This window comes from Chaetura pelagica, unplaced genomic scaffold (assembly GCF_000747805.2).
Source record: "Chaetura pelagica isolate M959 unplaced genomic scaffold, ChaPel_1.0 scaffold3, whole genome shotgun sequence".
NCBI lineage: Eukaryota > Metazoa > Chordata > Aves > Apodiformes > Apodidae > Chaetura > Chaetura pelagica.
This window is the reverse complement of record NW_009952974.1, coordinates 2,148,720-2,161,565: the sequence shown is the minus strand read 5'-3', so window position 1 is coordinate 2,161,565 and position 12,846 is coordinate 2,148,720. Positions and strand designations below refer to the sequence as shown.

The 12,846-nt window shown below is 41.5% G+C and overlaps 1 protein-coding gene across 1 annotated transcript in view; it reads right to left on the bottom strand.

Moving 5' to 3' along the window:
• Window positions 1-12,846, bottom strand: part of SEMA5B (sema domain, seven thrombospondin repeats (type 1 and type 1-like), transmembrane domain (TM) and short cytoplasmic domain, (semaphorin) 5B) — a 131,788-nt gene that overhangs the window by 97,024 nt on the left and 21,918 nt on the right. Inside the window, exon 3 of the mRNA XM_009996033.1 lies at window positions 4,365-4,410. Within this exon, the coding sequence (XP_009994335.1) occupies window positions 4,365-4,410 (46 nt within the window). The remainder of the gene's footprint in view (window positions 1-4,364; window positions 4,411-12,846) is intronic.

Here is a 12,846-nt window from a genome sequence, read left to right as displayed (position 1 = left end):
AAGATCCCTCCAGGGACTAGCAGGAAGGTAAGTGTGTCTTCGGGAACAGCTGTGCAGTCTTCTTTGTAGCAGGGATATTTCTGCTTCTTAGATTGAGGGACAGAAAAACTGGAGTAAAGCCATCCTCACCCAAAATGCACTGGATGCTACAGGACCATATGGAAATATTTTGCCCCTATTTTAGGTTTGAAAAAGTACCAAAGCCCCACAATAACAACAGGAAAAAATTATTTCAATAAGTTTCCTATCACACCTTAAGAGCTGATGCTGCTTAACCATCCTGCTAACTTTAAGTTTGGGTTTAAGTCAAGTAACCATGTGTCTATCTTATTTTTAAGATTTTACAAAGATATCAAATAGTCTTGTTTTCAGCCCAGTGCAAAATATCTTGCCATCTCAAAAAGGCTGGAAAACTAATTTCCCACTCTGTTCTTCTGAGAACCCTAAGTTCCAGGTAAAATCAGGTTGAAGAGAGGGTAGGCACTGCACTGGGATTTATGGAATGCCTGCCAAGTGGCAGGCATTTTAACCCACATCAGATAATAGCTTTCCTTGCTAAGGAGTCCTAATCAGCATTGTGCATTTCTAAAAATTTGCTCAAAGGCTTACGTTTTAAAAATAACCCTTCCACCTACCCTATTAAGTACAAAACCCAGTATAAAATGGACTTTTCTATGACCTTGCTGTGAAAGCTGCAGATTAGGAGCTAACCTTGTTTCAAGCCCATGCGTAAATTAAACAGTATGTGCTCCAAGTGTACACCACGTAAAAAAATGTGTTCTATAAAATGTTTAATATTTAGACCTCACAATGCATACAAGAGGACTGTTTAAAGATGGAGATGAAACACATTGTAGGAATTTTTGGTTTAAAATAAGCTAACAGATTAAGAACAGTAACCATTTTAAAATTATGCTTCTTGACTGTTGCAAGAATTTGAATGCTACATTATAAAGTTTCCAAAATTAACAGGTGCTTTTGGATACCCCACCTGGGGCATCTCAAGATGCTGATTTTCAGAAGTTCTTTAACAATGTGCCTCAATTTTGGCAAGAAAAACAAGCAGGAAAAATTACAAGAGATTCCCAAAATATCTTGGGCCCAATTTCCTTCTGAATATTGACATTGAGCCAAAAAAAAAATATTTAAAAAATGAACATGCAACAAAAGCTCAGTTGGAGAAAGGTTCTTTAGGTCCAAAATGGATTTTCTGAAACTCATTTTAGAAACAGGAGAGGGAGGAAAAAAATCTCCAAGAAGTTGGGACATTTTGTGCTGCAAAGCAGGAAACGAGCCTGTTCTGCTTCACTCCACTCACTAGTTCTCATGCAAAATCTCAGTGCTACACTCTTGGAGAAATAAACTCAGCAGAACTAAAGGTAAATTAAAAGTCAGGAGAAAATTCTGGCACATAGTGGAGCAGCAGAGACAAAAGCATCTAGTTCTGGAGAAGCAACCCAAGACTAAGAGCTGGGTGCTAAGAAAAGAAATTACCCCTTTAAGAAAGTATAATATGGTCCAACAGCTGACATGTCCTCAAATCCACCTCTCTTTCTCTTCCTCCCCTCCCCTGAAATCTCAACTGCTCTATTAGGGTAATGCTATCTTGTTACACAGCTCTTATCCAGTAACTTGCCCACATAATGCTTCTTTTGTCTCCTAGTCTACCACAATTCCAAGACAATAACTTCCTATCCCAACTATGTGGAGTGGCTACATGATACTCTGGAGTGTTCTTTGCTGTGTAGATTACAAAATTAAGTTTATACTAATGACAGTCCAACATAGATTCTGGAGTAATATCAAACTTTAGCTTCTGGAACTAAGGACTCTTAAAATCTATTTTCAGGCATGATGGTTTCACAAAACAGTCCTTGAGGTTGATGAAGAACTCTTTTGCATTTTAATCATTTTTACACTGGGCTTAAATGAAAGGCATCCACAGCCATTCAACAGGCAGAAGGAAAAAGAGCAGAGTCTTTTAAAGCCTTGCTAAAATCAGCAAGCAACAACATGGATAACCCTGGGGTTGTGATGTACAATGTTCATAAAGGGGATTATAATCTAGAAGAATTTATTTCTATTAGAAAGCAATGAATAAAGTAATGCTGTGATGAAAAACATTATGGCCTCCTCAATGGCAGAAAATACTCATTTTCTGGTTAAAAAACAGATAACTGTCAAGGAAAACACACATTAGGCAGAGTGAACTAGTAAATCTGCCCATTACAGAATGAAAGACTGAAGTACAGAATTTGCTGTGCTAGCAAGAAGTGGCACAGGGGTATTACTCTTGCAAGGTGCTGGTGCCACCCTTGCTGAAAGACAATTAAGAGTCGTCTCCTTCCCAGGAATATTCTGGCCTCCTCTCCATTCCATGACAGTTGTGAGGCTGAAGTCTGCCCTTGCCTTTTCCCCACAGGGACAGTGCAGCCTACAGATACAGTTGATTTTACAAGAATATTCAGTGAGAAACAGCTTTAAACTTCACCTAACAGTGCTGTAGGGAGTTACATTCATCATGCTTCTAGGCTTTGTCCCACCTGATGTACAAATACAAGGGAGCAGACATTTGTCAACACAATCCTGCGCCTTGAAGCAGACTTGGCACTGCTGGCAACTTGAAGAGTTAAGTCCCATGAGCAGAAACAAATCAGACCACAATCTCAAGATGGAAAACTGTCTCTGAATCAGGTCTCGCAAGATCGACATTTTATTTTACTTTCAAGCAAAGAGGAGATAGAAAACAACCCGAATTAGCATTGTGATTACTTCTTAAGCTGTGCTTACAACCCCTATAGAAAGAACTGTAAATTCCTTGCATTTCTTGTCTCACTTTCTGATCTGATCTTTAAAATTATGCATGGCTAAGGGAAGGTGGGAGGGGTGCCTCTAAGCTACATCATGTGCTTTATGGATACAAGCCAAGCAGCTACTTAGGCAACCATTAGGTCAGGAAACAATGGCTTCCATCATTCCCAACACGTGTGTCAACATAATTCCATGCTCTCTTTGTCATGCAAAAAGTCTTGGCAAAGTGACCGGATACACCCAGAAAGCAGGAGCAAACTAAGCTCATTATGTTAACCGGAGATCTCACAGCATCCTCCAGTGCCATAGAAGGAGACTTCCCATGTTTTGCAGTGTAGGAAAGGAAACTTGGTGCACTGAAAAGGGACCAAGCCAAGCCTGACTTCAGAAGTATATCAGGGAGATTCACAACTGGGTTTTGTGGAAGGGGATCCCTCCTCTGACAAGCACAAGAGGCTGTGCCAGGCAGTGTGATAACAGGCATTGCAGAAGGTAGGACACCTCGTGTAACTACAGAGACTTCCCTCTCCTGTGTACTTGCTGGAAGCCTTCCAGCCATGCTAACATGGTCTGCAAAGGGAAACTACTACCAAATGGGAGTATCAGCTTCTCTATTGTTGTCATTGGTAACTTTGGACATTGTTTTCCTTTCTAAGAAAGATTCAGTACATTTTACAACCATTAAGCATTTTTCTCTAGCTATACTTGTAATTCCTAATAACAGGAAAAGGCTTGTGCACATCGGAATGGCTGGCAATGCTGCCCTAATGGCTTCTTTGTATTGTCAGGTACAAGAGGAAGGCCTTTCATCTGTCTGAAAAATGCTGAATACATCTTTGGTGCTCTAACAACTATAGACGATGGTAAATATCCCAGAGCATAAGTATTTATTTAAAGATAAGCAATTGAGGTTTTTATTAACAATTTTTGCTGCATCTTTCAATTCCAGTTTCAGTGCAGTGGAAGGAAAGCCCTAATACTGCTGGGTATTTGCAAGCCTTTTCAAACTTTAGCTGCTTTGCCTCTATTCTCCTACGGGTAACATATTTTTCAACCCATTTTGCCTCTTGCAAGTCCAATTTTGGTTTTAGTAATGCATTCAGCAAAACAGAGCTCCTCAGCAATCTATGTTCACACAGACCAACAATGGCTAAAAATGAGGATGGACAAGAATAGTAATAGTTCTCCTACATGTTGCTGACATCTCCTGTAATGAAAGCCAAGGATTTCTATTGATTGTTGTGTTTAAGCCTGTATCAGTCACACTACACGCTTTGTTCCTTAAGATGCCATGTTTTTGGCAGATCTTGTTACCACCCAAACACTTAAGAATCAAGAGCAGAAAGCGCTGTCCCATTGGGCAAGAGTAGAACAGCCCTTCCCCCAGCATTACTACTGGAGTGGGAATATGCATCTGGTTCAGACTTCGTCTTCTCCCTGCTCCATCACTCTGGGCAAATTTACACTACACAGCCTTCTGAAAATGTACATCAAATATTACAGAACTTTCATTAGCAAGTCAAATAAAACAAGCAAATAAAAAGTGAACATACCTGAATAAGAGAAACATTGTGTAGACTAAGTCTGAAGAGGTAGTTCCTGCAGGAAGAAGCAGAAAAATGACAAACTGTTAGGCTACCAAAGAAGAAAGGGAAAAGTTGCAAAAGCAAGTCATAGTTTTTAGTAATTAATTTCTACAAAAAACAAGCACTTCTTAGACACCTCTCCATGGAATGCAAAAATAGTTATATGTCCCTTGTTCATCAGTGTCTTAGTGAATCTCATAACAAAGTTCTGAGCTGGTCTGGAGTAAAATATTACAGAGCCCATAATGAAAAACAACAATGAAATCCCAACAGCAAAAGGACTGTTTGCAAAGCCTCACAGGGCTGAAGTCTTGTGTGGGCTACAGTCAGGTTATTCTTTGCATTCTGAGAAAACTGAGGTTGGACAGAAGTCAGTTGGAGGGAATCTGACTCCTGTACTATGCTTCCCCCACACCTGCCCTTGTGGGTGTTCCCATTCAGAACTTTGTGGAAAAGGAGAAGAGGACAGATACTTCTCAGTAGAAACTCTGCACAGAAAACCAGGAGGGAAATCAAGGCAGTGACTGCAGATACTCCCAATCCTCCTGTCATCACATCTCCTCTGGCAAAGTGAGGGAGCTCCTGACAAAAGTCACTGTAGCATGAGATACCACACATCAGCTGAGCTCCTGTAAACCTCCTTCTGCATGTTCATATCCTGTCACAAATAGGAGGAAAACACACACTCACATAATCATCCACGGATGAGGATAAACAGGATTTATCTTACATTTTTGCTTCCTAAGATGATGCAGTTATCATGAATGAGCGGACATATTAAGCCATATGGACTTGATTCTGTGCTTGAGCGTTTTGGCTACATCCATCTTCATAGTTTTGTCACACATCTGTCATCCTTTTCCAACATCCCTGTAACCACCATCTCCCAGAGAACACACATCTATATTATATCATAATGAACTATGTGAACTATGTTTTTGGAGGTGGCTCTATTTAAATAGTAGAAAATGCAGCTTTAATGATACAGCTTCATCTGCTCTAGCAGTGTCAGGATATAGACACTCTCCTACCTAGTAGAAATGCCAGTTCCAGTCTTAGGTCAGTAAAGTCAGAGGAAAGCTCCTGTTGTGATAAAAAGGTTCTAAGGACACTTCTGAACCCTTGTTTAGGGTCTGGCACATGCTGCCAAGCAAAGAAAGTGATTTAAACTTCATCATACAAGAAATTCATATTGGGTCACAATGACCACTGCAAAGCTTGAGCAGGTTTTCCTTCTCTTATCTGTCACTTGTATACCACCTAAATCATAATCATAGAGTTGCCTGTATGTTTTGTCCCAGTTCTATAAATAAATAAAAAGAGCTCAGCCGCTGCTGACTGTAAGTAAAGAAAAATGGGAACAAGGATGATGAGAAACTTGGGAAGCCGAACTCCTGGTTCCAAATCTTCAACTGATGTAGCTCTGATTTGCACCATTCTATTCTATACTACCCCGAGAAGAATGAGACCCATTAGCAACATATCAACAAAATATATCAGTGATTATGATACATGCTCCTGTAAGCACGCAGAGAAGTACACACATACACACCTCATCCCATCTTATCTCCTGTCACTGAAGACCCAGCAGTTCTTTTCTACAGTCTGAAGCCCTGTTCTGTCTCAAAGAGCTGCACACTTACCCTAATAATTTATTATTAACTCTTTAGCATCTGCTACAGACTAAATTATCATGTCCTACAGGTGCATGCAGCACTGGGGGCACTAAGCTTACATACAGCTAAAATTTCAAAATGAAAGTAAATTCTCATCCAGTGACTGATTTGACTTTGCTCCCTCAGAAAAGCACATGCTACTCTCACCAAAATATTAATGCAATTCTCGGACATGTGATATCATGGAATAAGCCTTCTCATGGAGAAATTAAGCATGTCACTGGCCTCCGATCTTACAACGCCCTAAGGAGAAATTCTCACAACTAGGGACCTGAAGTTGCTATCCTGTTGTTAAGCATGCTATTTAAATGCATTGATTTTGGAAGCCTTATAATGCAGATTTCAGCTTTTGTTTTAGTCTTGTAAAAAGCTGGACAGTTTCACTGAGTAATAAATTTTAATATTAGGGTTGTGGGGTTTTTTCCCTGATAGAACTGTAGAGCAAATTCAACCAAAATATCTTTAGTGGAAGAGACAAATCTAAAGGACGCAGTTTTTGTTGCACTCAGCCAAAAAGATGCAGACAGGAACAGTGTCCATTTAAATAAAGCCAATCTCTGTCCTCACAGTGACTACAGTGCAGCACCTGACCATTTAGCAGTGAGATCACTCAGGTGGCTGAGACCTAAACCAGGCAGGAATGTATTACTAATGTGAATAGCACAAGGATTTTCCAAAGGCTTTGTACAAATCTCAGCTCTTTAAGTCTGATCTTGTGGCTTTCTTACAGTAATGGGAGGTTTCAATATATTTTTCATCAGCTGGCCTCAACTGATTTCTGCAGAGTCACTGGCAGGGTTTTTTTGTTTGTTTGATCCTTCTGGCATCTCATCAGCAGTAATACTCACACTAGTAGGCAGACCAGGCTAGCAGAGACACCTCCGGACTCCAGGTGACCTGCCCAGCCAAAACTGACTAATCCTTAATCAATAATATGCTCTTTTAATAATACTTGTTCTGTAAAGCTATACCACAGTACATGCCAAGGAGGAAGAACTGCTGAATAAGACAGTACCATTTTCACAAATTGCATTTTAATTTCAGTCCAAGAATAAGTAAGGTGTCTGAATGACAGGCATGGTTTATTGTACCTAGAATTGCCCCATTTGTGTCCTGTTTTCTGCCTGTGCTTGAAGTTATGTCTATTTAATACCTTGCTGACCTATAATTCAAAGCAGCTGAAAGAGTAGGATTAAGAAATATATGTGAACACTGAGATCTCTGCATGAGTGGATGAGGTGCCTTCTTGGTCTTTTTTTTCTTTCCCATTTTGTCTTGTAAGTGAACATTAGCTAATTCCTTTTTCTCTTAAATTAAACCCATCTGGACTGGCCTGAAGAGAGATTACTTGGTGCAACCAGCTATTCAGATAATCTCCTCTCCTGTATAAAAAGCTAGTGCACGAATGTGGAGGGACAGGACAATAATTTTACTTTCTCTCCTAAGAGGTCATGCAACTTCATGGTACAAAAACACAAGCTCTGTTTTACAACCTGGCTGCATTTCAGCCATCTCCAGAGCAAGAGATTATACTACTCCTCTCAAGTACTCTGGGACAAACGGTATTATACACATTAAAAGGTGCCTCAAACTGCTAATTATTATTACTACTAAGCTTATTACTCATGAACATCAGTGCACTTCTGAAAATGACCATGTTAAACAGTAATGCCCTGAAGTCTCAGCCAACACTGTGGTTTGGTTGCTTTAAGACACAGAGTGGGCTGATGCTGGCTCCTCTGGAGACTGATTTGTAGCAGATCCCTATTTAAACAACCTCAGGGTGGATCTCCTCTCTGTCACCTCTGATTGCAGGGGAATCTTATTCTCCAGCCCAGATACATGAAGTTAGCTGCTGTAAAAACCCTCCTGTTCAAAGAATTCACCACCTAAACACATACAGAAGAGTGAAAAAGAGACATTGTTCTCATTTAAAGCACAGAGTGAGCAATTTAGCCAACATCATAGAGTGTATCTGCAGCACAACCTGGAGCAAATCATCTGGTTTGTTAGCTTATGCCCTGATTAGAAGAATAACTTACCCCCAAAGTTGGGGCAGAGCATGTAAGCCTGTGCTGAAGTACCATTTGCACTCATGGAAACTGGGTAGATGTTGAATTACTTTCCTGAACTGGGCCCTCTATGCTAGTCTGCATATGAACAGAGCCAGGATTCAGTATAAATCTTCTGGCTGAATGTATTTGTTAATTTGCTTCATAATTTGTATTGGGCTGCCTTGCAAAATGATTAAGAGCTCACTGTGCCTGCTACCACAACGCATACATCCTGTAACAGCAGGAGAGCAGCTGAGGTGTGTTTCAAGAAAAAGTGGAAGAATATATTCACTTAAATCTGCTCACCATGACATTCCCAAGTTAAAGCTGCTTATTAAGTGTTTATTTCATATAGCTAAGCACACCTTGGATGAACTTTGTAACGTGATGCCCATGCACTTGTTCACACATTGCTGTGCCTTGGAAGTGAAGGTGCAAAGAACTTAATCTACAGTGCCACTGAGCAACAAAGCTACAAGACAGTTTAAGTCTTTCCAATGGGAAGCTGCATAATAAGACTGCATGAAAAAAAGCTGGGGCCTTTCCTCTTAGGATACTGAAATCGTAAGGGTTGCAACATGCTTCAGACACTCATTCAGGCCTCTTTTTTGGTTCTTCTTTTCAGGCACTACATCTCTCAGTATTGTGCAGGCTGGTTTAAAGGTGCTTCCCTCTAATTAAAAGAGAGCATGCTCTTCAGTTCTGCTGTGGTAGGATCAGGATGAGCATCCCTGCAGTCCGTGGTATGAACAGGTGTAAATGAAAGGCTACTCTAGCTTCAGATTCTTTTTTTTTCCATTTAAATGAGCCACATTTGTTCACATTTCACACCTCTATCCCCTTCCACACTCAACAAGCAGGTAAGATAACCTCTCTGTGCTTTAGAACAATCCCTGCTAACAAATCAGGAACCACGAGATTCCTAATGCTGGCCACCAGCAGAACCTTTCAGGACTTTGAAATGCACAAAAAGACCAACAATGAACTGTCTTATCTCAGCTAGTCTGTATCACTACCAGATATCTACACCTACTTACATATTGCTACTTGCCTGCACCTTATAGTAGACATGAGGAACACCCCCCACCCCCTAGCCCCCTCTCTTTGTATACAGGTAGTTAACCTGCAGGTAGAAACAAAGCCAACAGAAGCTCATACTAATGTTTGATCATGCTAAAAAAATGACATTTAGGGAAAGCTGAAGAGAATTGAACGAATTGAAGAGTTGATCTGCTCTTTTGGGGACTATTATTGTGCTGAAACAGGCATCCAAGAAAGCCCAGGTGAGGTGCTGGAGACTCAAGTAGGTTTGTGATGCTCTGAGAAGGCATTCCCACACTTGTGCTGCAATCTGGAGCCAGTTTGCAAAAGGGACTCACAACTGTCACAGTGTAGATAATAAGAAAAATAATTAACAGAACAGGGTCCTTTGGGTGATGCGAAACAAGACACGGGATTATACACGTGACAAACCTAATACTCCCTTCTGGCACTCCTGGAAGCCACGTGCTGGGGCTGAGCCTCTGGCTTGGAGCCAGCTCTTCCTGTCTTTGCTCCTGGAAGCCTTAGGTATACTTTGTATTTCCACAGTACCTGACAAACACAATTTTGTCATGCTTCATGTCTCCCTGAAAGCTGGTTAGTGCCACTCCCCCCATTATACTAATAGAGAAAATGGGGCAGAGAAAGGTTAAATGATCTTCTCCAAAGCACACAGCAAGTCACTGATGGAATCGAGATGAGACCCCAGGGCTCTTGGCTACCAAATCTCATGCTAGATTAACGCACAGCACCTCAATGCAGGTCCAGCTGTGGCTGAACTTTTCAGATGGTTGTCCACATTTCTGAACTAGCCAACCATCCCAAGAAACCCAGCTCCTGAGGGATGATTCTGGCCTTTGCTCTCAGAAGGAGCTAATTATATGTCTGCTCTGGAGTGTGATGTGATGAGCTGTTTGCAAACGCTACTCCAGTGATCCATTTGAAGGGCCTGGCAAAAAGGTGGAGAGCCAGCATTTCCCTTACAAGCTGGATTCTTATTCACCAGTAGTTGTGGTTCTGTTGAAGAAAAACTTGTCTGGTACATCATTCTTCCTTAAAAATCAATAGATGTTCAACAGAGAACCATACTAAATGGCATACAGTAATATGATGCAGTTGCTGTAGCAAATGAGCTACAATTGCAAAATGAGGAATTGCATTTCCCAAAGCAACATTTCTCAATGATAAATCCAGCCAGAGCTAGAGAAGCATCCTCTTAGGAGAGGCTACTTATGCAAGCAGCATATCATTCTGATTAAGCAGCTTCCCAATTAAGCCAGAGTCCCAGCTACCACTTCTGAGTTGCTACTGGGGCCCATTAGTACTTCTCAGTGAAAACAAGGATGAAAATCAAACCCTTTATATTCCAGTCAATGGAGGAGAACTACCATCAGCTTTAAGGGCACAGAGCATGTGGCACAGATCTGCTCAGGCTCAATGCTGTATACTCAGGGCCAGCTCTAGGAAGAGTTAGAAGAGGCAGATGCTTATAGCTGCAGATTATGCAGGACAACAGTATGGCTGTAGCACCCTTGGACTATAACAATCTTCAGAAATCTAGACGCATGGCTGCTGCTGTGGGAGGGAGAAGCAGGAAGGGGATTGGCCCTTGGACCAACAGCTGTGTCCCTTTTTTCATTGTCTTGGAAGGGGAGCAGCAAGCTGGCTATGGTATCTCTGGCCCTTCTCTCTGCCCAGTACAGAAGAGGCACAACTTCTCTCCAATGTGATCTCACCTGCCTGGGGGTGAGTGTTGTGGTCCTGAGACACCTTGAACCAGCTGTTTTCTGGACAATGACCATATGTACACACTTCAAAGAAGAAGGAGTGAGAATTATTTTTTTTTTTTAATACTGTTTGAACATATTTGTAAAACATAGGCCAACTACCACATTATTTTTTTTTTTGTTACATTTCCTTCCCTCTGTTTCATTAGATAAGTTTCTTCAAAACCTCAGAGACAGAGAATGAGCCAAATTTTCAAAACTTGTGTGTGGGCTTGTTCCTAGTTTCCTGGAAGCCTGGGTCCATCTCTCAGACCATTACATTATGCCACCTCAAGTGTCTCTTGACACGTGACTGCCAGGTCTTCTCTTCCCTCTCACCCAGTTGACAGAGCCATAGAGCACTACAACACCTTGATATGGCCCCAAGCTGCATGAGGACCTTTGATCTATTTCCCCATCACTTACAGTTGTGTTTTACTAAGTCATACTGTAAAATTCCTCTTCTTATTATGCACTGATTATTGTTCAAATATTCCCTGGCAACCCCCTCCACCTGCCTACTTAGGCTGATAAACATGTTCAGTTTAGTCAGGCTTTCCTCAAACTCTGGAGGAGTTCAACATGACTCGTATGCAAATACTCAGAGAGTTGGCTGGTGAGCTTAAGTTCTTCTTTTTCTCTTTGCTGTGGTTTTTATGCCTTGGCAGAGGCACAGAACAGGAGACTTAGCACCTACACATCTGGATATAAAGTGACCTGCAAGTCACTGTGGTGAGCCCTGCCATATCAAACTGCCATATCACCAACTTAACCAGAGCAAGAGAGAGTATTTTCAGTAATATAAAAGGAAACTCTTCTGCAGCCCCATCCTGTGATGCTGTCAAACACAGTATGTCCAAGCCTTCAAGACTTTTGCCAAAGCATCCTGACCTTGTGTTTGCTTGCACCCCACTCTCTGAAATATTCAAACTGAATTATTCTCAGTGTGTTACTAAGGCAAGTGAGTCTCTCATGGGTGGTTACTTTTGTGATTGGGTATCACCAATTTTAATTTTATCTAAAAAATGAGATTTTTCCATCCAGGCCCGAAATTCAGCATGTAAGGATGCTTCTCATCTGCCTGCACTCTGCCAAGATTGTCTTTCCCACAGCACTGCCTGTGCAGGCACTGGCCATGAGCCAGCCCATAGCCTGGCTCTTCTGATGGAGAGCAAAAACACATCAAGCCAGTGAGGTCATTTGCAGAGAGGTAGATAAATGGTCCTATCTTGCAGGTGATTTGAAGGACCAGTTGTTTACCAACAAAGATGACAGACCAGAGACTGCCCTTGCCTCACATTCTTTACCATGTACAAAACTTGGAGCTAAGCTGTCTCTTTGCCCTCCTGGAGCTGTGGCTTCTTCTGTGTATTAGTCTGGCCCAGCAACCTGACAGGGCTGCAACATAGCATTTTCTTTGATTTTTTAGTTAATTAAAATTCATATTCTGTGCTTGGGCAAATACACAAATTTTAAATCAGAAAAAAAAATTACACTTTGAACAAAATTTGGGCCAGGCTACTATGTTGCCAGACTCCCATCATCACAAAAATTCTCCTTTTGTCCTTTCCTGTCCATACCTCTTCCCCTCCAACCCAAGGGTTGTATGTCAGGAACAAAACAGATTTGGGGAGTGGCAAATTCAGGCTCCCTGCAGACCAGCAGGGGAAATCCAGCTCTATAGGTATGAATGACACATGCCAGTGGGGCTTCCCTCTCCACACTTACACAAAGGCTGAGTTGACCTCACCTGGCACAGTATCAGAGAGGAAAATCTCCCTCTGAACTAGTCCAGGCTCAACCACAGAGGTTAAAACCTGCACTTTACATCACACTTTTATTCCCTGTGTAAGAAACCATGCATGCCTCATTATGGATTTAACTAGCTGCAATGTCTAATTACAGGTTTCTC